Source organism: Rhododendron vialii, chromosome 11a, assembly GCF_030253575.1.
Source record: "Rhododendron vialii isolate Sample 1 chromosome 11a, ASM3025357v1".
Lineage (NCBI taxonomy): Eukaryota > Viridiplantae > Streptophyta > Magnoliopsida > Ericales > Ericaceae > Rhododendron > Rhododendron vialii.
The window spans coordinates 1,634,742-1,661,201 of record NC_080567.1 but is presented as its reverse complement, the minus strand read 5'-3'; the positions used below and the strand labels follow the sequence as shown (position 1 = coordinate 1,661,201).

At 39.5% G+C, this 26,460-nt stretch overlaps 2 protein-coding genes and 1 long non-coding RNA gene across 8 annotated transcripts in view; 2 read left to right on the top strand and 1 right to left on the bottom strand.

The window, feature by feature from the left end:
- Positions 1–1,110: 1,110 nt before the first annotated feature.
- LOC131308522 (uncharacterized) lies at positions 1,111–10,075 on the top strand. The gene is made up of 5 exons (XM_058335461.1): positions 1,111–1,305; positions 1,554–2,077; positions 8,552–8,651; positions 8,776–8,828; positions 9,041–10,075. Exons 1-5 carry the CDS (start codon positions 1,111–1,113, stop codon positions 9,108–9,110), a joined length of 942 nt encoding a protein of 313 aa, XP_058191444.1. The 3' UTR covers positions 9,111–10,075.
- LOC131308101 (uncharacterized) lies at positions 4,729–5,802 on the top strand. Its single transcript, XR_009194304.1, has 2 exons — positions 4,729–5,177; positions 5,541–5,802. It is a non-coding gene; the product is annotated as an uncharacterized LOC131308101 (long non-coding RNA).
- A 9,273-nt stretch (positions 10,076–19,348) lies between the features above and the next one.
- LOC131308100 (uncharacterized) overlaps positions 19,349–26,460 on the bottom strand; it is a 34,424-nt gene continuing 27,312 nt past the window's right edge. The window contains exons 2-9 of one of the 6 annotated variants that reach the window (XR_009194301.1): positions 23,433–23,758; positions 23,021–23,222; positions 22,659–22,896; positions 22,363–22,584; positions 21,512–21,604; positions 21,327–21,434; positions 20,861–21,241; positions 19,351–19,833 (exon numbers count right to left, since the gene is read on the bottom strand). Coding sequence is in view for 3 of the 6 variants with exons in the window: in XM_058334916.1 (XP_058190899.1) it covers positions 20,876–21,241; positions 21,327–21,434; positions 21,512–21,568 (531 nt within the window). In the remaining 3 variants the exon portion in view is untranslated. Of the gene's footprint in view, positions 19,834–20,860; positions 21,242–21,326; positions 21,435–21,511; positions 21,605–22,362; positions 22,585–22,658; positions 22,897–23,020; positions 23,223–23,432; positions 23,759–26,460 lie in introns of all 6 variants that reach the window. The other 5 variants (XR_009194303.1, XR_009194302.1, XM_058334916.1 and 2 more) reach the window with 5 other exon arrangements.

The following is a 26,460-nucleotide window of genomic DNA, read 5'->3' as shown; positions in this document are numbered from 1 at the left end:
GTTTTTCGGAGCTTTGAAGCTTTGATTTGAAAGAACCTACTTGTTGGATTTGAGACTTGAGGAATTCTTAAGGGCTTTGAGGCTTTGATCTTTAGAGCTCTGGAATTGGATGCTTGAATGTTGATGGAAAATATGAGAGGAGAGCACTTCTATTTATAGAGATGTAGGATGGAGAGTCATGACCAACTCTACTTCATATTTATCTCTGTTTAATCATTTCTTTATCTAATGTAAAGGAAATAATTATAATTCGATAATTATCCCTCTTACTTTTATTTTAAGAAAGACAATTATTTGTAAAAAGAAATACAAATATTATTTTACCAAGCAGCTTAATTTGATTGGCCGAGCTTAATAAAAACAATAACTGCATCACTACAACACATGGCACCATCTGATTGGTCCATTCGCATCATTTTAACTTTTGACCTAAAGACACTTGGCAACATTTGATTGGCCATTTATTGTGCCCTATTTATCTGGTCCCGCAATGCATGGCAACTTGCGATTGGCTAAAAATTTTACATGCCTACAGTATCTTATGTAGATTCTCTTAGTCCTTTAGTAAGACTTTTGTAGATTCTCAGTAATAGATGAGTTCTTAGTTTATTTTTTTTAGATGAATTGAGGAATATTATTCCCACATCATTCTCATGAATTCTCCAAGTAAGTAAAAAGAGATTTTCAAAATTCCATTAACTTCCGACGAATTTCCAAAACTTGCTTTTAACGGGAGATCTCAGCAAAATTCAAAACTTGAGAAATATTTGGGACTTATAGTTGTCAAACGGGAACAACTAAATATACGTACATACATACACTCTCTTATTTTTCCACAAGTGTAATGTTACGAACTGTTAAGTTCTTAAATCAAAGTAGTGTTAAAGCTAACTGCTTTAAATTACGTGATTGCCTTCCATTGAGTAAAATCACAAAAATATCGCCTCAAGTTGGGATAATACTGTGTTCGAAAGATGGATGTTGGAGAAAATCTTCTTACTCCTACTTAAATTCAGATACTAATAATGAAGGGAAAATTTGATACACATAACACACCTTTTGAATCAGAGTTCTTATCACAGTATTTTTATATCTACGAATTTGGAATATATGAGTGCTCGGTATATAAATCTCCCTTTCAGCTTCACAAGTCCTAATATAAGATTTGGGGATTTCCAAAAAAATCAGGACAAAATTGGTTTGGGCTTTGGTTACCAGAGGGACTGCGGCGATGGTGGGACAGCAAGAGGAAGGCGGAGACGGTGGGAAGGCGAGAGAGCCAAGCGGTGGGAAGACATTGAGATGGTGAGACAATGAGACCCTTGCTGCGACTGTAAAGACCCGGTATTTTTAATAAATAAATAATAATTATTATCAAAAGAAAAATATTATTTTTTCTCGTTAGTTTATTTAATGCAAAAAATTATTTAACACCAAATTTTATTCCATAATCAATTGTGCGCGCGTGTCCGGCTAGTTAATTCTTTATTATGTGCATGTGTATGCCTTGGATCATTTTACTCAAACCTTAACCTAACTAAATCCTAAACTAGAATCCTAACCAAACTAATACTAGACCAATACTCCACCTCACTACCTATCACATCCCCTTTTTCCCCAAAATCAGTCGAACCCCTTTTTCCCCAAAATCAGTCGAACCACCACCCTCTCCTCTGCCATTTGCAGCAGCCCCATCCCCATTACTTCCCCTCACTCCGCATTATTATACTCCTACCAAAAATCTACCCCATTATTATGTCTCCCCACTCTCTTCCTCCCCGTTATTATATACATATATACACACAACACACACCCACTCCTCTAGCCCGAGACAATCAGAGAGAGAGTCCTTTGGCCAACCCTCCCTCGGCCGGCCACCGCGGCCCGTAACCCCCTTCGGCCATAACCACCACCACCATTTCCTACCACCCGACCTCCATCTCCTCACCACTCCATCTCCTCCCTCGGCCGAGACGACCCCAGGCCTCCTTCGGCCACCACCTCCAGCCGGGCCCCTCACCGCCCGAGCTCCGACCCGCCGCCGTCTCTTCCCGAACCACGTTTCGCCGGACGAGAGGTAGCTTGGAACTCACCTCCCTAAGTATATATATCGTGCTCTATATTGATTTTTAGTGCTCGGTGTGATTGTATCTAGACCTGCCGGTCGAATCTGGGCCGGAAGCCCACTTTGTTCGAACACTGCCTTGTTTTGTTTTAAAAAAACAAAAAAGAAAAGAAAGAAAGGCAGCCGCTGGAAATATTGAAATATTTTAGAAAAATTACAGTTTGGTCCCTCAAGTTTGTTTAGCTAATAAATCTAACCCTAGTGTATTAGAATCTAAGATTATAAGCCCCAACGTTAATTAGTTTCCGGTTCGATCCTGGATTTATTGCAATAATGTATTCATCTAATACCGTCAACACTGAGATGATTATGAGTAAATGTAGACTTTAGTTTGGAAAAGAAAAGAGAACATAACAAGAACCACTTAGTTTGTTTTAATCGCATGATTTGTGTTATCGCAAGGTTAAATATTTTTAGCATGTTGGTAATGCTTATTTGGGTCATTGAATCGCATGATTAAATTTAACATATGATAAATTATTCGCATGTTTAGCCTTATCGCATGATTTGTTATTATCGTGATTTAATTGCTATTATAGCCTGTAAGCATGTTCTGAAAAATGTTGAACTGTGTAAAATGATGTTGTACTGTTAGATTAGACAAATAGGTTCCTGAGATGGTTGCGATGTGCGGATTTATCATCTTAGACGTTGAAATATGGTTAACGGAAAATTGAATAAAGTGAGAGACTGTGATTGGGATTCCGGACAAGGAATCCGGGGATTGAATTGTTGGAGGTTGATTGGTGGTGATCTGTTGAAAGTATGGATTTACGAACCCTCGCTACGACATGGTGGTGATCGGCTCTCGGATGTTGGGACTGGACATAAGGGTGGCATTGTGCTTGTGTCACAACCTGGGCTAGACGGTGCTTGAGCATTGCCGGTCAACTTCAACCCGGGCTAGACGGCGCTTGAGCGTTGCCGGTGAAGTTTTATTCGAACTTATGGTTGCGGATGGGATACCCGAGTACATAAGTTAGGTATCCTTCATCCGGATCTGGAAAAGGGGAGTCGGACCACACTAGTGTCTTGTGCCAGAGGTTACGGGTAGGAACTGATCTGTGGATAAGATCTAAGATTTCACATAGGGTGAAGGCTAGTAATGAAATGATTAATTGTTCTCCTTTTAAGTTATTTTTATGCATTTCAATTGTATATCCTATTGATTGTAAGTTATGGGTTCGGGTTGGTTTTGGTTACTGAGCGTCATCGCTCACGGTACTATGCTGCCCTGGTAACTCGAATGGCAGGTACTGAAGACGAAACAGAAGTGTCGTATGATTCGATTGAGTTCAATCCTATTGAGGAAGAAGCTGAAAATCTTGGTTTCTGTGCGCATAGTCGCTCTGATTAATTTAAGTCGACTTTATTTTCGAAGCTTCTAAGTTTATTTGGAAATTATAATATGTTGATTTATTCAAAACGGTTGTAATATAATGACATATGCTTTTGAAATAGTGACGTAGTAAATTTATAAATTTCTTTTGTGAAAAATAATCTTTTAAATATTTTATTAATGTCTCTGAATTTTCACGGCGTTACAAATGGTATCAGAACTCTTGGTTCAAACCCTCGACCTTGGGTAGATTGGGTAGAACATTTTCCAAAAGTGTTGTCCGGGGTAGTTGTACGCTTAATCTACCTATTTACTTAGCTATTGTACGATATTTTATTTTATTATAAAAGTAGCATATAAATATGTCTTGTCTCCTGGAGCAACTCCGTCAAAGTACTGAAGTCAACAACTCCAAAAAAGAGATAGAAGAACTTGCTCTTATTGTATATGTAAGCCGATCAACACGGTCAAAAAGTTCTCGTTCGAAAATGATGTGATAGGCCTTGACAATCGTGGGAGAAGCAATCGAGGTCATCAAAGAGGCTACCTATGAAATTAAGTACCTGTTGAAAGATGATTTTTCCTTCCTCGTCTAGGCTACGATCAGAGACCCCTAACATCGTATAAACCCCAATGCCAACGTCAACACCGCCCACGTCATCAACATGCTTATGTCAATCTCGAGGTCAATGCAACACGAAGCCCAATGAGGTACCGAGTAACATGGAGGTTATGCAACTTCTACAAGTGATTGCCACATCGACTGTTTCGACACCCAACCTTAAGCATTGTAGACTCCTCAAAAGAGTAGATCGAAGAATAAAAGCATGATGCTGTAAGAGATTCGCAATCGTCACCCAACTATATACAATACAAACTACATCCGACGACGACACCATCGTAGTTCAGAGCTCTTGCCGGTTATTCATCTAAACTTTACTTCTCATTCAATTGGTTTTATCTAAACTGCTCACTATTTCTGATCTCTCTTTACCTTTTTTACAATCACCTTCATTGTGACTCTTCACTATTAGAACTATGAATTCAACTCAACCCTAAATCGTTGAACTCCTTGTGAATTCCAAACACCGAATCCTTGTGACGTTTTGTGAGTTGGTTATTCGTAAAGATCATCTGATCCCCACTACAACAAAGATGACTTTTTATAGCATTATCTTACAACGTTTTTTAAGAATGCTATGAAAGGAAACCAAATATAGCGTTCAGTGATAAGGAGAGCCAGAAAACTCGTGCCTAGAATATTATAGCATTCATTAGAGTATCTAATAGCGTTCCACCAAAATTACTCCACTTTACTTGGCGCCCTATCCCACACCCCCTTGCTGAAAATTTAAAATTTTCCTCTGAAAATAGAGGCGCAATCTTCTTCTTCGTCAACGTTGAAACCCTAGAAACCGATTCAGTTCTTTCGTTGTATCAAAAATGGCAAGTTTCGATCAAGCTTCTCTTGGCGACGCCAAACAAGGTCTCTCTCTTTCTTTCTCTCTGAAATTTGTCTCCCCCTTTCCCCCTTTCTCCCACTCTCCTCCTTCTCCTTTGTTTGTGTGTGGGTGTGTGTCATGACATAGGAAAATGAGGATGCATGTAAGCACCACTAGTCTCCACCATTTGCGAGCGAGAAGTTTCGAGAAATCAAGCTCAATTTCCGAGAACCCACGAGTAGCAACAACACATGATAGACACGACAACCTGGTTGCTTCTCTCCCTCTCTCTTGCTATACATATACGGGAAAATCTATAACTACGAATTTCAAAAAACCTAGATTTTTTCTAGAAAAGAAACCAGATTCAAAAACCCTCAATTGTTTCTAGAAATTAAGTCCAAAGTGTAAACCCTAGTTCTCTTATCCAGACCTAAATAAACTCTGGTTCATATAAATCTGTATATACAGCTTGGATTTCATTATGTGCTTATGAGTAATTTATGATTTCACAGAGAAGAATTGATACCTTGACCCGTTAAGAGTGTTCTGCTCTAGTTCCTTTCAATAGAATGTCAAACATCATATATTGGGTTCCTCTTGATCAAGTTTTTTGTCACTTTAATCTGTATAGGCAACTGGATGGCTTCATATTTTACCGTTTTGGGATTTGCATTATCTGAAAAGTGTTGATACTGTATGAGTAAGGTCTGCTTCATTTTTATCTCTTTAATGGGTTTTAAAATTTAGAACTCATTTTGTTAGCTATATGAGCAATGGGTGTTTATTATTGGGTGTTTAGTACTAGTTCATGTTAATCCTTTGAAAGGTAAATTGCATTCTTGTGTGTGCAACTTAACTCTGTGGACTTAGAGAAAACCGTGGTAGAAAATGATGGAATCTTCCTAATCTTGCTTTTCTTATTCTAACAATTGGACCTTGAATCAATGACAGCTAATCTTGCTGTTTTGTCAATTTCAATTTGAATCAATTGATATAAGAGGTCAGGAGTTTGTTTTGCTAAATTTAACAACAAATTACTGCTGAGTTCTTAATTACCTTTATTCTTGTCTGGAGTTGTGTACCACAAAGAAGAATCCACTGTTAGTGATTCTCAAGTGCGGAATATTAAGTACGTGATTGATCACAATTCAGGATTGTGCACCAACGATGCTATCTTGGGATGAGTAACTAGATTGATGGAGGTTTGGTCACTTTTATGATGTATTGTTGTACAACGCTGAGTCCAAATTTATGAATACCAGACTATTTTTGAGCCGCTTATATATCAATAGCTAATTGCTGCTGCTATTCATAGCCTAGATGCAATTGGCTGTTCATGTAAAATTATTGTCTCATATCAGAATGTTCTCAAACTTTAGGTCTATGCTTTGAGGAATACCTTTGCAAATTTATGTGCTAAGTTGATAGGAACCTTTTCTTTTCTTTTTTTTTGCAATTGCCATCATCTGTGGCCGTGGATATATTTTTTCTAGCCATGCATTAATCTTCCATCTGGATAATTTAGATTGATGGTAGTCTTTGTGGAACACGTCTTTGGGCTTGTTAGGAGACAATATCTTGGTCCTTTGAGGATGTCCTGGTGTTTTTGTTTTTGTTTTGTAGTTTTCAGATGCTACTCTAATACTAGTACCATATGCTGATTCTCCATTTTCCTTTCTTTCTTTTTTATTCTTTCTCAACGTATCTCTTCTCCCTGCATGAGATCCTTATAATTATTTAGTGACAAAAACAAATATTGTGGGTGCAGGTTGGTGTTGTTTCAGATTATGACTTGTTAGCACTTGATTCTATCTCGAGTACTACTTGAGATTTACATTTTGTCCTCGCTAAATTTAGTTATATGGTTATATTTCTATTGTAATATGTTTGTTCTGAAGAATCTTGGTTATTTAAGTGGGGGCATCATTATCTGTATTGAGAGGTGTCTTTCTTATCCATCATATGGCTTTCTGTATCTAGTTTGGTCACAAGAATCCTGGTTATTTAAGTGGGGTGACTACCATACCATGCTGAGGTTTAGTGTATCTCTTTTAAATTACATATTTCTTTCTACAAACAATGCACAAAAACCCTGTTAGGAGTAATTGTTATGACATAGATCAGGGAAACGAAAAAATATCAGATGTGCAGTATGTAATATATGGTGATTTCCTTTGTTCAACTTTTGATAGTGACGTTATCATTGCGTACTTTGTAAATGCATCCAGCTCACATTAAAGCTATAGACCATTGCTCCCCATCTCCATTTTGGCCCTCTAGTGGTAGGAAACAGAATAAGGCAACTTACATAATGACACAAATATTGAGACCGTCATGATAACCTTGTCTTGTATATGGGTGGATGGATTTATTTGCTGGATGAAGGTTAGAAATCCTGACTTGGTGAAAAGTTTCAAACTTGATAACCGCTCAAGGTGTCTTTCCATCTAATTGGAGTACTAATTGAGAATGATTTTCTGGTGAGTTATTTACAACCGATGATTGGCAATGGGATTATCTAAATTGTCTTGCTTTCTTTGATATATCTCTCAAAAATTGTGAGTCCCTTTAAAGCTATGAGCCACAACCATGCTTGCAACTAGAATTCAATGAAGTCACCAACACTTTGTCAATTTTGTTCAGTATATCTCTTGAAAAGTGGAGGTGTTTGACTACAGGTGGTCATCTACCTCTTAATTTAAGTAGTTAGTAATTATGAGTGTACAACCACAAAGGCTGTGTGCAAGTTGGGAGGACTGAAGGGTTAGGTACTGGTGATCAAAAAAAAAAAAAAGAAGGGTTAGGTACCATTTTTTTACCGGCAGAAAGATTGTCATTTGAAAGAGCTGTTGGTGGTGTTTACATATAATGGATGGAACTTATTTACAAAAAACATGATGGATTGGGCTCTGTTGGCAATACTGTTTACAAGTTACAACCAACTAAAGGAGCTCTAAATAACATCTCCGAAGGATTGTAGATTTTCATAACGAAGGAGGCCTTAGAATGGTTCGACTCCCTTTAGGAGGCTTCATGAAGATGGTGATCTATTTACCTATTCCCTTTGCAACTCCAGAGGATAATATGGTAAAGATCAAGGCCTAGATGGGAAGACATTTGCTAGATTTTAAACCAGAAACTGAGAGGAAAGAGCATATAGGATCAAGTTGAAGGTGCTCGCTAAAAAATTGAAGAAAGCGAACACCTTGTTTTTCTATTTATTTGGGAAAACTATTGCCAGAGGCTGCAAATTATAGATATTAGCTTCTTGTGTACTATTTTGAAGCTTGGCAGAGAATGAAAGAAGTAAGTTTTTTGGTAGTTTGCGTAACTTCATGAAATGTTTCCACACTGATTGGCAATCTGTCTTTGCTTAGTTTGTATTAGAGCTGGTCCCACATAGATTAATTATAACCTCCAAAACTAGTATATGAGTCTGAACCTATCCACTCATTGCTAATTGGTTTTGAGTTGGATGCTTTCACATGGTATCAAAGCTAGGCTTTTGGACAAAACTTTCTTGATTGATTGCCGCCATTGTTTAAAGTGTAAAACTTTCTCTTGTGATCTTCCTTTTGAAACTTATTTTTCCTCTTCTGTTGTTTTTACACTTTTTCCTTAGCAAACTCGCATTTGTTGCAGATTTTTGAAGGCAAGGAAGTTTGATCTTGATAAGGCTATTCATATGTGGGAAGATATGCTCAACTTGAGGAAAGAGCATGGAGCAGACTCTATTCTACAGGTAATAGCTGCAATCTGGACTCTATTGTCATTTTAAAAAAGCACTAAATTCAGAGTACACTATTATTCAGTTCCTCCCAGTGAATTTTTATTTTTACTTAATGAATCTTGTTTCTGGTTCATAGGTGGTGGTCTTTCAGATGCAAACCTATTCCCTGATGTTGATAGTTCCTGGAAGGTATGTAAGAGAGCTCTTCTCTAATTGATTACTTATGCTTTAATGGTAGTTTTACCACCTTCAATTATCACTTCCAATCTACTGTTTTGTTGTTGACAAGGCGAGGAAGGTTACAGTTAAAGTTATGGTGATATGAATTAGTCACATATGATTCTCATAATTTTAAGAACACCCTAAGTAACATGGTGCACCTATCTGCTCTCTTTTGCAAGACCATTGGAAATGGAGAGTTTGCAATGGATCTTCTCGGAATTATGCTTCCTGAATATGGTAACTTCTTAGTGTATGTTACTTGGGACTCCCTTCTGGTATTTTGGAAATCTCAGCAATTATATCCTAGACTCCTATTGGTTTTTGGTAATTCATTTTAATAATTATATCCAAGTAATCCTGTTTGTGGAATGGACATATTACTTGTTATTGAAAGTTGGTATACTATTTTAGATAGAGCTCTTAAACTTAATATTAAAGTTGCCACGCAGACTATCAATCCTAAACTTGAGCTATTTCCATTTTATGATGTTGTCAAGTCTCCTATTCCTGTCAAATAATTATGTGAAGCTCTTCATTGGAATTCCACATCTATCCAAATGGAGCCATATTGTTTGTCATTAGTCCTTTTGCTTAGTACTGTTACAAGTTTCTTTTTAACCCGGGACCTTGTTACATAATCTGACACTTAAGCCCTTTTTTTTTCCCTAAATGCATGTAGCCAAATTTTAATCTTCTAGGTGAGGAGGAATTGGAAGAAGGTAATGCCTGCTTTTGTTTGCTTGGTGTGGATGTCTATTATAGCTCTTGCTGCAATTATTTTTCTTCAGACTTCTACTATGTGCTACATCTTTTTGGAGATGATTTTTTCTACTACAACTTATGATACAACTTCAACCTACGGGCATGTTTCTCATATTTTGGAGGGTTTCAAGTAGCCCATTTATGTGGTTGGTTTTGGGAGCAGAAAAGGTATAAGCTCGGCAAAGAAGCAAGTTTCACATAAAGAAAATCTGCGGAATGAGATAGGTGGTCTATAGTTGGTCTAGTGCATGATTACATTTGCAGGAAAGTAGAGTTACATTAGTTGTTTTTCAATGAGTCCAATTAGTCAGGCTCTTTTATGTAACCTTTGTTGGGAAATTGTTTTCCAAGCTAATGTCATGACTCTTTATTCAATGGTTGAATTGTTTATTATATATTGACATTTGGATATAGTTGGTGTTGAATGGAATAAATCATTTTTGTTTCTTAAATGAAATTACTATGATCTTATTTGAAAATACTAATATATTGGTATTTATAGAATTTTTTTAAAAAAATGCAAAAAATTGACTTATATAGCATTCTTAAAACGCTGTAGAAAATTTACATTCTATAGTGTTTTTAAAACGTTGTAGAAAATTTACATTCTATAGCGTTCTTATGACGCTGTAGAAACTTCACATTCTATAGCGGTCATAAAAAGCTGTCTAAAGTTTACATTCTATAGCGTTTAAAAAATGCTGTCTTAAGTCCAAGACTTTTAACAACATCGGCTAATACAGCGTTTGGAAAAGGGCTGTATATATCATTTAATAGCGTTTTTCAAATGCTGTAAAATGCGATTTTTCTTGTAGTGCCCACCTTTCTTAATTTGACTAGATTTGATTGTGAGGTCAACTATTTACTCAATTATGAGTCTAAACTTGCTAATTCCTTGCATACTGGATTCTTAGAGCAATTCTTGTCAAACTTGGACAAGTGCACTCTCAACAAATTTTAAGTAATCCTCGTTAAAAGTCGTTTAGGGTCCATTTGAAACCTTCAATTCTTTTGATGTCACAGTAAGATGTGTCTCCGACCTTTCAAAACACTCAATTTGCATACCTAATTCGATTTTCAATGTTGGAGTTATCAAGTCCTTGAACTCACATATTGTTGTTATGCTTCACTTTCTTTGAGCTTTATATCCTGTCTTGAGCTAGTAAGATCCAATCATTGTTCTATCAATGACTTTTTTTATTTCAAAAATGGACTCATAAGCCATTGATTATTTTTCAATTGTGCCCAATATTTTTTTTTGATAACCAGAGTTAGATGCTTGTTTTGAAACGCATATGGCCAACGTGGTGCAAAACCAATATCTAGTTCGGTCTCATCGTTGGACCTTGTAATCCTTTCAGAACCTATCGTAGTAAATTTACATTTTTGGTATGAGAATCCTTGCTTATTCCATAGCAATGCTTGGAAGCCCAAGTATTTCTGTGTTCCATTCACATGTTAGACTTTTTATCAGCACTATTCCAATGATGAAATTCTTCAAATCCAAATCATTAAGAGGCAGGGAATCTTACAACAGACTCTACATCAACGAGATTATTCGATTGCACGGAGTGCCGGCATTTAGAGTTTTTGATCGAGACCCCCGCTTCACCTATAACTTTTGGGGAAGCCTGCAAAAAGCATTGGGAATAGATATCCGCCTGAGCATAGCTTTTCACCCTCAAACTGATGAACAATCTGGGAGGACAATTCAAACCCTGGAGGACATGCTTTGAGTTTGTGTTGGATTTTAAAGGAAGTAGGGAGAGAGACACCTACCGCTGGTAGAGTTTGCCAATAACAACAGTTACCAAGCTAGCATCGGGATGGTCCCTTATGAAGCAGTGTACGGACGACCATGCCGATCGCCCATCTATTGGACCGAGGTTAGAAAAGACGCTCTGCTTGGATCTGAGCTAGTCCAAGAAACTACTGAGAAGATAAAGGTGATCTGGGAGCAACTTTTGACCACGCAAAATAGACAAAAGAGTTATGCTGACAAGAGAGTAAGGCCTTTAACGTTTAATGTGGGAGATCGTGTGTTCTTGAAAATCAATTGCGCCGTGGGATCATCCGATTTGGCAAGAACGGGAAATTATCGCCTCGCTTCATTGGTCCGTTCGAAATCTTGGAGCAAATTGGAGAAGTAGCCTATCGCCTCACTTTACCGCCGCAGATCGCCAAAGTTCACAATGTCTTTCATGTTTCTATGATGCGGAAATATATGGCCCATCCCACCCACATGCTCAATTGGGAGGAAGTCACACTGGATGAGGATACTACTTTTGAAGAGCAGCCGGTGGAAATTCAAAATCGTAGAGAAAAGGTTACCTGAGGGCGAATAATCAAACTAGTCAGAGTCTTATAGAGGCACCGAGGACTAGAGGAATCAACTAGGGAACGTGAGGATACAATGAAAGCCAACTATCCACATCAGTTTCAAATCGAAGCTACATCTTAATTTCGAGGACAAAATTATTTTAAGAGGGATAGATTGTAAAGACCCGGTATTTTTAATAAATAAATAATAACAATCATCAAAACAAAAATATTATTATTTTCTCGTTAGTTTATTTAATGCAAAAAATATTAATGTCGACACACCAAATTTTATTCCATAATCAATTGTGCGTGCATGTCCGGCTAGTTAATTCCTTATTATGTGCATGTGTATGCCCTGGATCATTTTACCCAAACCTTAACCTAACTAAATCCTAAACTAGAATCCTAACCAAACTAATACCAAACCAATACTCCACCTCATTACCTATCACATCCCCTTTTCCCCAAAATCAGGCGTGTCACGTCCTCGATTTTCAATATAAATATAAGAGATTTTTATAAATAAAACCTCACAATATTCCAGTCGATAACCAAAAGATTACTGTACTTCCATTTCCTATAGGACTTCCAAATATTACATCACCGGCTCAACGGCCCCAAATTAACGTAAATAAGCCGCCAAAGTCCTCTATTCAAACTCAGCTCTAGTAGATCTAGCCCTAACTTCAACAACTTCAGCCTTAGATTCAGTGGAGGCTAATCAAATATCAATAGGAAGTTAAGAGTTTACAAACGTTCCATAGTCAAAGAATTACAAGTTCCAAATACATCTTTCAAAAGATAGTTACAAAGATGGATACGTAACTTCTTCGATTTTCTTTCAAAAATAATGTCCACACTCCAGGCATGCAAGCTATGATTCCGGGTTAGCACCTGAAAATAATATAAGGCTTGAGCTACACTAGCCTAGCAGAAAAGTCTACGCAAACTCTATATGCAAATGAGCAGTACAGAAGAATGAACGATAGAAAATCAAACGACTACGGAGATGAACACAATTATCACGATCAAGTGTCCAACTATCACCAATCCTTCTTTTGTTCGAATCATAAGTCATATTCGTTCAACTCGTGACTTAACATATCGTATCTTTTGTGTGTCTGAACCAAAGCTCCTGCCGGGCTATTTATGGGACCCTGATATCCCCTGCCAAGCACCTACCTTGGAGGTTAGGCCTTGAGTATTCAATACGAGCCTTAGCTCCTGCCGGGCTATTTATGGGACCCCGATATCCCTGTCAAGCACCCACCTATCGATGGGTTCCGAGTGTTCACATGTCATTCACATGCTCAAGTGTATTGTTCGTAAAACATCGTGCAATTCGACGCTCATACCTATCATTTCAAAATTTCACAAATTCGAACAGATCCAAGTTAGATATCTCGTTGATCAAGATGTCATGCATGATTGCCCAAGCTCTTATTTTATAAGTATATATAAATATCATGTAAACCATTGAAATGGTTTAAGGTTTTAGAAAAGTAGGATTGGAACGAAACACAGGAGGATTAAGCCTTTGACTGGTTGCCTACCGGTAGGAAGTGGGGTACTACCGGTACAAACCGGAAACAGAAGGGACACGATTTTGGCTCGGAAGAATTCTACCGGTAGGAGGAAAATGGTACTGGTAGGAGTCCGAAAAAAATTAGTAATCCTACCAGTAGGGAACAAGTCCTACCGGTACAAACTCAAAACAGTGGGTACACATTATTATGACGACAAGGTTCTACCGGTAGAGAAAAACGTCCTACCAGTAGGGATCCAGATTTTCTGACGATTTTTCACCACTTGACTGATTTTGATCCAATCCGAATAACAACCCAAACAAGTTCGAATGAGGCATAGAAACACTCAAATAACATATAAAGAGAGGTAGAATTCCCTACCTCGAGTATCCAAACCAAAATTGAAGAGGTTGAGCAAGCCCTAGCTTCCGGAATCCCAAACCAAGCGAAAATACACCCAATCGAGCTCTATCCAACGTGATACAAGCCCGAATACGCAAGTAAACAATGGAGTTGAGGTTGATTGTTGTGGGTCTTGAATGTTTGAGTGAGTTTTGAGAGATGGGAGGAGAAATGGAGAGTGAGTCAAGAGAGAGGAGATAGAACGGCAGAGAGAATGAGATGGGTAAATGGGAAATAATTTTCCCTGGTACACACATGCACTAATCACACCAGCACCCAATATTTTCCAAACTATTACACATTTAACCCACAACTATAATTTTCTCATTAATCCATCATTTATCCATTTATAAAACATTAAAATTATATAACGGATACTTACGGGTCTTTACATTCTACCCTCCTTAAAGAAATTTTGTCCTCGAAATTTTTCATGCCAAGACTAGCTAACATATACATCACATATGCATGTGACAATTATAACCACCACTATTATGCAACAATTCAAATACCATGATACTTTAAATTTCAAACACTCACATTGGTTCATTCCGGAAATAGGTGTAGATACTTTTCTCTAACCTCATCTTCTCGTTCCCAAGTCAATTCCTCGCTACCTTGACTTCTCCATAAGACTCGTACCAATGGTACCATCTTACCCCTCAACACTTGATCGCGCAAATCTAGGATATGCCCCGATTCTTCCCCATAAGACGCATCGGCCTCTAACTCGAGTTCGGACCACTCCAACACATGCAACGGATCCGGTTTATACTTCCTCAACATAGATACGTGAAACACGTCATGTATACCCGATAACCTCGGTGGCAACGCCAAGCGATACGCAACCTCCCCTATTTTCTCGATCAATGATGTCGAACGGCCCGATATAGCGCAGCGATAGCTTTCTCTTTTTCCCGAAACGAGATAAACCTCTACGCAGCGATACTTTGAGGAATACATGATCTCCCTCTTCAAATGACAACGGGCGACGACGACGATCGGCGTAATTCTTTTGTCTACTTTGTGCGGTCAATAACTTTTGGCGAATCACCTTAACTTGTTCGGTTGTTCTTTTTGAGCTTTCTTAAGGCGTTGACGAATCATTCTCATGCTTTCAGAAGTCTCCTTGATCATATCTGGCCCCACTAACGTAGTCTCTCCCAGTTCAGTCCAATAGACAGGCAATCGACACAGTCTTCCATATAGAGCCTCGTACGGTGCCATTTCGATACTAGATTGATAGCTATTGTTATACGCGAATTTGACTAATGGCAAATGGTCCTCCCAACTACCCCGAAAATCCATCACACAAGCCCGAAGCATGTCTTCCAAAATCTAAATCGTTCTCTCGGATTGCCCATCAGTTTGAGGATGATACGCGGTACTAAATAACAGATTAGTGCCCAAAGCAACTTGCAAACTCTGCCAAAAACGCGCGGTAAATCTCGTATCTTGATCGGACACGATGGATACGGAAATCCCATGAAGGCGAATGATCTCTCGAATATACAAACGGCTAAGTGTATCCACGGAATCGGTAACCTGGATAGGCAAGAAGTGAGCGGTCTTAGTCAAACGATCCACAACTACCCAAATAGCGTCATGCCCCCTCGGCAATCTCGGTAAACCTGTAACGAAATCCATGGTCACATTCTCCCACTTCCACTCAGCCACCGGCAACGATTGTAACTCCCCCATGGGTCGTTGATGTTCCGCTTTCACTTGTTGGCACGTGAGACACTTGGGCACGAAAATCACAACGTCCCTCTTCATTTTGGACCACCAAAATTGCCTACGCAAGTCGTGATACATTTTCGTCCCTCTTGGATGGACGGCTAACGGAGAATGGTGAAACTTTCACAGAATTTCTTCTCGACACGAAACGGGTAGGAACAACTTCCCTTGATAGAGCAAACTTTGGTCGGCGTGAATCATCCACCCTTCTTGAGCATTTCCATTAAGGAATCTAGTACAAAATTCCTCCACTTCTTCATCGTGTTGTTGAGCCTCAATTTCTCGAGTTGATAAAGTCGATTGCACCGTCAAGTTACACAACGTGACCCCTTCCCGAACATCCTCAAAGTGCATGGCATAGAAGCCCAAATTGTTCATTGCTTTCCACTCGTGAATCGCTAAACTCGCAAGGTGTGTCGGTTTCCTACTCAATGCATCTGCCACAACGTTCGCTTTCCCCGGGTGATATTGTAATTCGAAGTCATAATGTTCTAAGTGCTCCATCCAACGGTGTTGACGCAGGTTAAGTTCTTTCTGGAAGGATAAGTATTTTAAACTTTTATGATCAGAAAAGACTTCAAACTTTTCACGGTACAAATAGTGGCGCCAACTTTTCAAAGCAAATACGACGGCCGCAAGTTCTAGATCATGTGTCGGGTATTTCCGTTCGCGAGTTTTCAATTGTCGTGACCCATACGCTACTACTCGCCCCGCTTGCATCAACACGCATCCCAATCCTTCCTTAGATGCATCACAATACACGAAGTAGCCAACTCCACGTTCAGGCATAATCAAAACCGGCGTGGTAGTCAATCACTTCTTTAACTCCTGAAAATCCGTCTCACACGAGTCACTCCAAACAAAATGGGTTCCCTTACATGTCAATCTAGTCATCAGTGCCGCTAAACGGTAGTATCCGGCCAAACCCAAGAAACTACGGATTTCAAACACGTTCTTCGATCGCTGCCAATTCATAACCAACTCTATCTTCCCCGGATCAACAGACACTCCACCTTTAGAAACCACGTGACCCAAAAATTTGACCTCAGATAACCAAAACCCACACTTACTAAGTTATTCATATAGTTGGTGCTCTCTCAAAAGTTCAAGGACAATGGTGAGATGGGCTTGGTGTTCCTCCTCCGTAGGCGAATAAATCAAGATGTCATCCACAAAGATGATGACAAACCGATCAAGACAAGCATGAAAAATACGATTCATTAGATCCATGAAAGTAGCTGGAGCATTCGTCAATCCGAAAGGCATAACAACGAATTCATAATGGCCAGAACAAGTACGGAAAGCAGTTTTTGGAATGTCTTCTCTCCGAACCCCCAACTGATGATAACCAGACCTCAAATCGATTTTAGAAAAATAAGTGGCACCCCAAAGTTGATCAAACAAATCATCGATTCTAGGCATAGGATACTTGTTCTTAATGGTGACTCGGTTTAGTTTACGGTAGTCGATACACAAACGGAGTGAACCATCCTTCTTTTGCGCGAAATGAGCCGGTGCTCCCCATGGAGACGTACTTGGATGAATGAATCTTAAGTTCTCCAATACCTGCAACTGAGTCTTTAACTCTCTCAATTCGGCGAGCGCGAAATGATACGGGGGTACAGCAATAGGAGTGGTACCGGGAAGTAAATCAATAGAGAATTCAATCTTGAATGTTTGAGTGAGTTTTGAGAGATGGGAGGAGAAATGGAGAGTGAGTCGAGAGAGAGGAGAAAGAACGGGAGAGAGAATGAGATGGGTAAATGGGAAATTATTTTCCTTGGTACACACACATATACACACATGCACTAATCACACCAACACCCAATATTTTCCAAACTATTACACATTTAACCCACAACTATAATTTTCTCATTAATCCATCATTTATCCATTTATAAAACATTAAAATTATATAACGTATATTTACGGGTCTTTACAAGCTGAACCACCACCCTCTCCTCTGCAATTTGCAGCAGCCCCATCCCCATTACTTCCCCTCACTCCTCATTATTATACTCCTACCAAAAATCTACCCCATTATTTTATATCCCCACTCTCTTCCTCCCCGTTATTATATACATATATACACACAACACACACCCACTCCTCCTCCTGTCTGAGACAATTAGAGAGAGAGACCTTTTGCCAACCCTCCCTTGGCCGGCCACCGCGGCCAGTAACCCCCTTCGGCCATAACCACCACCACCACCACCACCATTTCCTACCACTCGACCTTCATCTCCTCCCTCGGCCGAGACAACCCCAAGCCTCCTTCGGCCACCTCCTCCAGCCGGGCCCCTCACCGCCCGAGCTCCGACCTGCCGCCGTCTCTTCCTGAACCATGTTTCGCCGGACGAGATGTATCTCGGAACTCACCTCCCTAAGTATATATATCATGCTCTATATTGATTTTTAGCGCTTGGTGTGATTGTATCCGGACCCACCAGTCGAATCCGGGCCGGAAGCCCACTTTGTTCGAACACTGCCCCTGTTTTGTTTTAAAAAAAGAAAAAAAGAAAAGAAAGAAAGGCAGCCGCTGGAAATATTGGAATGTTTTAAAAAATTACAGTTTGGTCCCTCAAGTTTGTTTACCTAATAAATCTAACCCTAGTGTATTAGAATCTAAGATTATAAGCCCCAACGTTAATTAGTTTCCGGTTCGATCCTGGATTTATTGCAATAATGTATTCATCTAATACCGTCAACACTCCAAGATGATTATGAGTAAATGTAGACTTTAGTTTGGAAAAAAAAAGAGAATATAACAAGAACCACTTAGTTTGTTTTAATCGCATGATTTGTGTTATCGCATGATTAAATATTTTAGCATGTTGGTATGCTTATTCGAGTTATTGAATCGCATGATTAAATTTAACATATGATAAATTATTCATATGTTTAGCCTTATGCATGATTTGTTATTATCGTGATTTAATTGCTGTTATAGCCAGTAAGCATGTTCCGAAAAATGTTGAACTGTGTGAAATGCTGTTGTACTGTTAGATTGGACAAATAGGTACTATTAGATTGGACAAATAGGTTCCTGGGATGGTTGCGATGTGCGGATTTATCATCTTAGACGTTGAAATACAGTTAATGGAAAATTGAATAAAGTAAGAGACTATGATTGGGATTCCGGACAAGGAATCCAGGGATTGAATTGTTGGAGGTTGATTGGTGGTGATCTGTTGAAAGTATGGATTTACAAACCCTTGCTATGGCATGGTGGTGATCGGTTCTCGGATGTTGGGACGAGACATAAGGGTGACATTGTGCTTGTGTTACAACCCGGGCTAGACGGCGCTTGAGCGTTGCCGGTGAAGTTTAACCTGGGCTAGACGGCGCTTGAGCGTTGCCAGTAAAATTTTATCCGAACTTATGGTTGCGGATGGGATACCCGACACTACAACAAAAAAGGTCTAAGACGACGAAACAAATTCTTTGCCAATTGCATGCTTTTCATCGCCGAAGTTGTTGCCGATGAAAAAAATTTGCCGTCCCATTCGTCGATCTTTGTTTCACGCAGAAGACCCCTGACGACGAAAAATGCCTTTTCTTCGTCAATGACTCCCCATGGCTGACGAATTATTTCCTCGCTGATGTTTCCCATGGCCGACGAATTATTTCCTTGTTAATTTATTCCCATGGCCGACGAATTAATTCCTCGCCATCAGTTCTCCTTTCGTCGCAAAGTAATGCAATGCTTTTTTCCAAAAAAACAACGGCGAGAAAAGTATTCCTCGTCCAAAAGATTTTTTAAAAATAATTATCTGGTAATTGGAGAGAACTTATTTCGTCGCTAATTTACAATTGGTGTTTTTTCGTTCACCCTGTCCATTTTAAAGCACTCCCAAATCCAATCAACAAAATTTTACACAAAGGGAAAAAAATGGCGTAACATAAAAATGCATCTTACAGAAGTCACTAATAACCTTCATATTACCATAAACAGCTAAACAAAGGTTTCAAGGTGTCCATTCACTGTCCAAAAAGAACCAAGTTAACTGAACATAGATAATAACATAAGTGATGCACTTAGTGAGTAGTGGTTGAAGACGCGAAACAAAAAGGAAAAGTTGTCGGACGGCCCATCATAACCAAAAGAAGTATCAACACAAAAAGATCTTGGCCTTCTCATATATACCACCAACAAAAAGAAGTATCAACAAAAAAAGATCTTGGCCTTCTCATATATACCACCAACCTTCTGCATATTCAATCTGCAAACGCGAAATAAAAGAAAATCATTACTATGTTTAGATATCAACTACTGTACATTTAATTACTTGAGCCTAAAGCCAATTAAAGATGATACTTATGAGCAAAACCTAATGCATAGTAGATTCAATGCAAGCTCATTAATGATTCAACCAAAAGCCCCTCTGACATTATACTAGTCAAAAATAATTTCATCATATCCAAAACATAAGGTGCACATACAACAACCAAGAAAAAAGAAACATCCATTTGATAGATTTTCTCATTTGTGAGAGCACCCAACATGAAAGTCCTAAATTTTAAGCATTTACTATCGTACTTTAGACAAATATAGCCAAACAATAAATGAAAGCTCTGAACACTACGAAACATGAGAACAATGTCGAATTTTAGAAGGAAAAGCCAGAACTTCAATCACCCCTAGGAAATCACATTAAATCCAACAATGTATCTAATCAAACTATGAAAGTTAGGATTTTACATTCATACACATTTTTGTTTTTCATGGTTACTATCACTTTCACTTGCACATTCTAACATTCAAAAATTAACTCTTACTATGAGATTTTCACCCGACTTTTTACTGATATGAACAAATTGAAGAGAACAACCCTAGGAACTTTCACTTGCACATTCTAACATTCAAAACTTAAATCTTACTATGAGATTTTCACCCGACCTTTTACTGATGAAAAAATTGAAGAGAACAACAACCTTGGGATGGAAGTCAGCATTATTTGACCAACATAATTAGAGGTCCTAGTTCTGTTCTGCACTTTATAAGATGTAAAAGAATTTCCAATCATATTGTAGTGCATGGTGTGGACTCCAGATATATTGCGTTTACCACTAGACTACCATGTCCAACGTTAGCCGCCAACAGCTTAATTGCATGTCCAGAATCCACATGTACTAACAAAGTAATAATACAGAGAGGGATGGGAGTTAAGGATACTTGCTGATGCAGGAGGAATGTGGAGTTCGATCCTATCAATAATGGAAAGCAAAATTGCGGGGTAAATTACTAACCATCCAGCATGTTGTTCATGTGCTCCTTGAATTCTCAATATATTCGCTGAATCCATTCCCTTGGTGTTTCAAATACTCCATGATCGTAGCTGTCGTCAACTCCATCTGCTTGTTTGACTCTGAAAGCACATCTATCTTTTGCTGTTGTGCTTGCCTTTCCTCTTGATATTCTTGTACCAGCGACTCAAGATGCGATACATATTGACTGTTGGATGTAGATGCAGATGCAACAATGGTCCTAAGAGATGAGGAAGGTCTCATACCCAGTCCTTTAACGTATCCTAATTTTGCCTTGAGCGACTTGATTGAAAGCTCATCTTGTGTGATCGGTGTCACACCAGCCTCAGTACAATGTTCAGCCTCTACCTCTATGATCTTGCCCTTTTAAAATGTAAAACAACATAGAGTAACAAGATTTAAGCTTTAGATATTTTAGCAACTAAAGCAAATAACCAAATACACGTACATAGTTCTTCTCGGATTCTTCAGAGATCCACATTTTTGTATCTTCATTGAAGTGGGTAGATTTGTAAACTTCTTTCAAGTCCGGCACATGATTCCCATTGGTTTTCATCTGAACAATTAGTTTTTGAACCAGTAAGTAGATTAAGCATATTTGCATTCTAACAACTACAATATAAAAAAACTCACCATTGCATCTACCCTCACTGGGATGGACTTCGAACCACATCTATGTTTGGACTTCATTTCACTCCGGTTCTTTATGTTTTTAGTTGATTTGTTCTAAAAAAATAGTCAAAAAAAAAAAGAAAGAGAAACAAGAATTGCAATTGATTAATTGCCCATAGCATTAGAAACCGAAAAGAAAAGTACCATACAAAAAACATAACCAATTAGGGTGGGTTGACTTAGTGAGTATGGGCATTTTGGAATTCCCTAGTTGAATTCTCCAGTTGATTAAATGTATTGAAGTCTGAGTTTCGAATGCAATAGGGTTCTGTTGGGACCTCCAATGAAATTCCTTCATGATCAGTCTTTTGCAGCAACAGATATTTGATGGAGTAGAACATTGAGTTTCATAATGCAATTATTTATTTCTGGCAATGTTTGATTGAATCATCTAGGTTTGATTCCTGGAGTGTTGATATTGTGGGAGCGAGATGGTGAATTTTTTCCCTATTTTTTGAGGTCCATGGAGTATGGAAGCAAAAGCTATGAGGGATAAAAGATGAAGGAAAGAACAGGGTTGGGTAACTCTTTAAGGCTATGGATGTCCCATGATATTCACTATGAGATGATTAAACCCTCCCATTAAATAAATTCTTTTCTCAGCCTACTAGTGATTGTGTAGAAATGGGCAAAATAATCTTTGGTCTCGAATGCAACAAGCCCTTTCATACTGGTGTGGCAGTGTAATGCAGACTGATAAAATGACAAGCTGCTGGTATTGAAGTATTCACAAACGATGTAAAATCACTATCTTTCTTGTGTTTGTTACATCGCAAAAATACCTACCAATTAGATAAATGCACTTCACTGACCTAAATTTTGGTATCACTCCATTTCTTATCAATTAGACCGATCCACTGTTTGTGAGTGATGCCAGATGGTGGGTGGCTTCTGGCATACTCTACCCCCTTAGTACTCTTAAGCTTCTTGTACTTTCTGTAAAGCGTATGGGTGTAATCACTCAGTCGATGGCCAAATTGTCTTGCCACTGCCTTCTCAATATCTATAGGATCTCCCTCCAAGATAAATCGATCCTGCCAAAGCCAATAGCAAAGTTATTGATTAATATGAATTGCAATTTAAGTAAGTAAGAAAATATTGTAATTACCTTAATGCGTTGAAGCATAGGTGCCTTCACACTTTCATCTGCAGCTTTCCATCTACAGATAGTAAGATCTTCCAAATTTTGTCCAAACCTCTACACTAATCTGTGGCAAGTTTACAAGCATACTTCCCGACAGGTGCACAAAAACACTATGGGATGGGAACAAGAAGCTTTCCTTCTTTGTCGAATATTTGCTGAACCATCAAGCCTCGTGTCGGGCCACGAATAGGTCTATCAGCAACTATTGTTATAATGAAGCTTTGTTAATATGGTAAGTGCCAAGCTTGAGCAAAAAAAAAAAAGTGCCAAAAGTAGTGCTTAAATATACTGTCAAAAGAAAAATGTAAATAACATTTAAAGCTTACCGACAGGTGCTACAAAGGGGGCTGCCTAAATCTCTTGCTTGGCATCAAGAGGTTGTGGAGGTTGGGTACCCACATATGGATGTGGGGTCGATCGGGTCACCCTCTCACGGATGGGGCTCGCATCATGTTGGTTTCTGGTAGGGGCTCTTTGAAGATGCGATGTTCCAGGCTGCATTTCAGGCACCACTTGCATCCTTGCAACCTAAAATACCAAGAGACAATGCAAAAGTATGGAGAAAGAGTGGAAGAAGAAACTTTGATGATAAAAAAAAGTATAAGTACAAACTGATAAAGCATGATAACATATGTCCATTGACTTGATAAGGTATGAAAACATAAGCATGATAACACATCATGTCAAGTAATAAATGAAGATTTTATTACTGATATATTATGTGTAGCCACAGAGTACCTCTTGTTCAAAAGAGTCATCTGACGGATCAGAGTCGCAATCACTATCATCCTCATTACCAGGTGAGCTGTCATCATCTGCCTCAGCCCTGATTAGTTTGCCATTCCTCTTCACATGTACGTAATGAATGAAACCGCTTGAAGCTGGCAACCCCATAGCTTGCACCCTCTTTTCATTCTCTTTGACTTTGTTGTTTCTCATCATCTCGTATTCGTTTTCATTCTCTTTGACATTGTTCTTTCTCCTCTTCTTGTAACCATTTTGCTTCTGTTTTGTGAGGTCGCCTGGTTTCACCCATTATTTATCGCTTTTGGACATGTTATGCACTATAAACAATAAAATGACAGATCATAATGTTGTAGACACCCCATTTTGGACTGTCCAGATAACGCTATTTTTCGATCTTTTATTTTCCCAATGATGATTATAGTCGAGAACAGTCGGAGGACGAGGGTGTGTTTGAGCTTTGAGCGTCTCGAACCTCTTGCAAACCCCTTTTCAAACCCTTCAAACCAGAGCCAAACAGCCCCAGCAAAACCCAACTGGCTTACGCTAGTACCTTGATGACGTACGCCAGTTAACTGCCACGTGTCGGTCATCGACCGTTGACTCAGTTACAACTGGCGCACGCCAGTCAATATATGGCGCACGCCAATCAATCCCAGTCAAATCAACTTTATTCAGCCACATGGACGAGACTTTTGGGCCACCTTGACGTCGGCTACAGTCTCCCTGATGATTACATTCGGCAGGGACGCCCCCCCTTCTCTCCTACACCCCCCATCAAGGCAAGTCCCATGCATTTAATGCATGGGAGACTCCATTGTTGTTCCAACCAGCCAAACAAGGCCTTGGTCCCAACTGATCTCAGTCCCTCTCTCCTCTATAAATACCCCTCTTGCATTCATTTGCAAGGGGTTAGCTACATTAAGGAGAAAAAGCTTTCTTCTTCTCTCCTCTTGCTCTCTATCTCTCTTTTTCCATTGAAAGAGAAGGGAGGGCAACACACTTCCATATACCCTACTGATATCCAGTGTCCTTCTAAACCTCCATCTTCAACCCTTAAGCTCAAATACCACCTTCAAGCCTCAACACAAAAAGGTATACCACCTTTGTGTCCCTTTCTATTTTCAGCTTCTGAGGGAGACCAGTATGGCCCAGGCTAGTAAGCAATACTAGTCCTAGCCTTAAATTGGTAAAATACAACAATCGTATGAGATGATACTTGGCGCACGCCAGTACCCCTATGCCGTACGCCAGTCATGGCAGTGCGAGCACTACTGGCGTGCGGATCATGGATCGTCATTTCTGTCATTTTATCTTTCTGTCAATCACCCTTGCATGCTAATAATCAGTGTACTGCTTTCTGCATGATTAGAGCTGCATAGTTGTAATGGTTAATGCTTATTTATCATCTGTTTAGAAGGCCTCTGGGATCCTTCTCGTCATGTTCCAGAGCCCAGATGATGCAAAAGCCAAGCACTGGACCAGGATCAAACTGGCGTACGGCCTTTAATGGCTGGCGTACGGTGGTGCTCACCATGATCCAGTGGCTGGCCCTTGCATCTTAGCTTAATTTTGGCCTATTCCTATCCCCACACTGTTTTTGGGGCATTCTGTTGTCTTTCATGGCTTGAAGCCATTCCACCTGTTTGTAAATATACATACTCTGCTCTATTAATTGCGTGGATTGTCCTGGGTGTGCGCTGGTCCCTTTCCAGATCCCAGAGAATTGTAAACAAAGACTGAGAAGCTAGACAAGTGGAGAACGTCAGTCTAAGTGTGGCGTGCGCAGGTTGCGCCAGCATGTACTGGCTCGGCCTGTGCATGCTGGTGTGGATCTTGCTCATGTTCCTTCAGGGCAGTGTGCTCCAAATTGTTCGGTTTGCTCGGTGCTTGTTCTCAATCTATATATATCAGTGCAAGCAAGTCATCCATAAACATTTTATCACATAAATGCAACTTGTTACAGTCTTAATCCCCATTAACTACTCCCCCGCCCTAACTGGCTAAAAAATGATCAAATGAGAGAAAAATGCAAAAGTTTTACAAAAATGCCTGAGTAGAGACCGATCTCCGGATTGGGCGAGAGGGGTGCCATAAAACCCTTCCCCTCTCGTAACCTGGCTCCCGAACCTCAGATATCGAAGGTGACGACAGACCGGTCTACAAGCCTTTTTCAAAATCAAACAAACGTAGCAAACGTTTTCGAGTTCGGTTCTTTGGGTGTTTTCATCGCTAAAACCCGAGTGGCGACTCTGAATCGAGGTGTTTCGTCGCGCTTTTTCCGAAAAAGGGCCGCGCCCGATTTTATAAATCGAGCATTTTTGGGGCATGTGCCCACAGTGGTGACTCTGCTGGGGAAACACATTGCGTTGATTGGTATTTGGCGATTAATACATAAATGAACAATTTTCAAAAGCTTGTCAAAACAGTACGCTCCGCGCTATTGAAGAACGGAATGGTAACATAACAGGATCTCAGCATCCGACCAATCCGAACTGGGGCTTTTACTATTGTTCAATTGTGTAATTTTCTCCAAGTATTGATTAATAAACGTGAGCTAGACTTCAAGAGGCATTTTTTTCCAAAGCATTGCATTTCTCTCTCATTCAAATCATTCTTCGGCATTCTTCGTTCGCATCGATGGTTGGTCAGCCCCGTTGAGGTGTTTTAGGTAACCGGCACAATTTATTGGAGCCTGGGGTCCTCGAACGCCCAACAACCTTGGACGATGATGAGTCGTACTACCGTTCGACCATTGCTTTGCTCTACGCGTTGCAGTGGGAGGTATATCGCGGCTCTAGTCAGAGGAACCCATTTAAGCCAAAACCGGCCTCTGCAGCGCTTACAAAGCACTAGAACCTTTCAACCTAAGACAGGGACCCGCAGGGTAGGATTATTTGCATCTAACCCCTATATCCTGTCTATGTGTTACTGCTTTCCCTATCGCATGCCTGTACATACATTCATGACCGTTTTGCGTAGGAGCATGTTAGGGCGGCTTTTAGGATGTCTTTCGTCAAGT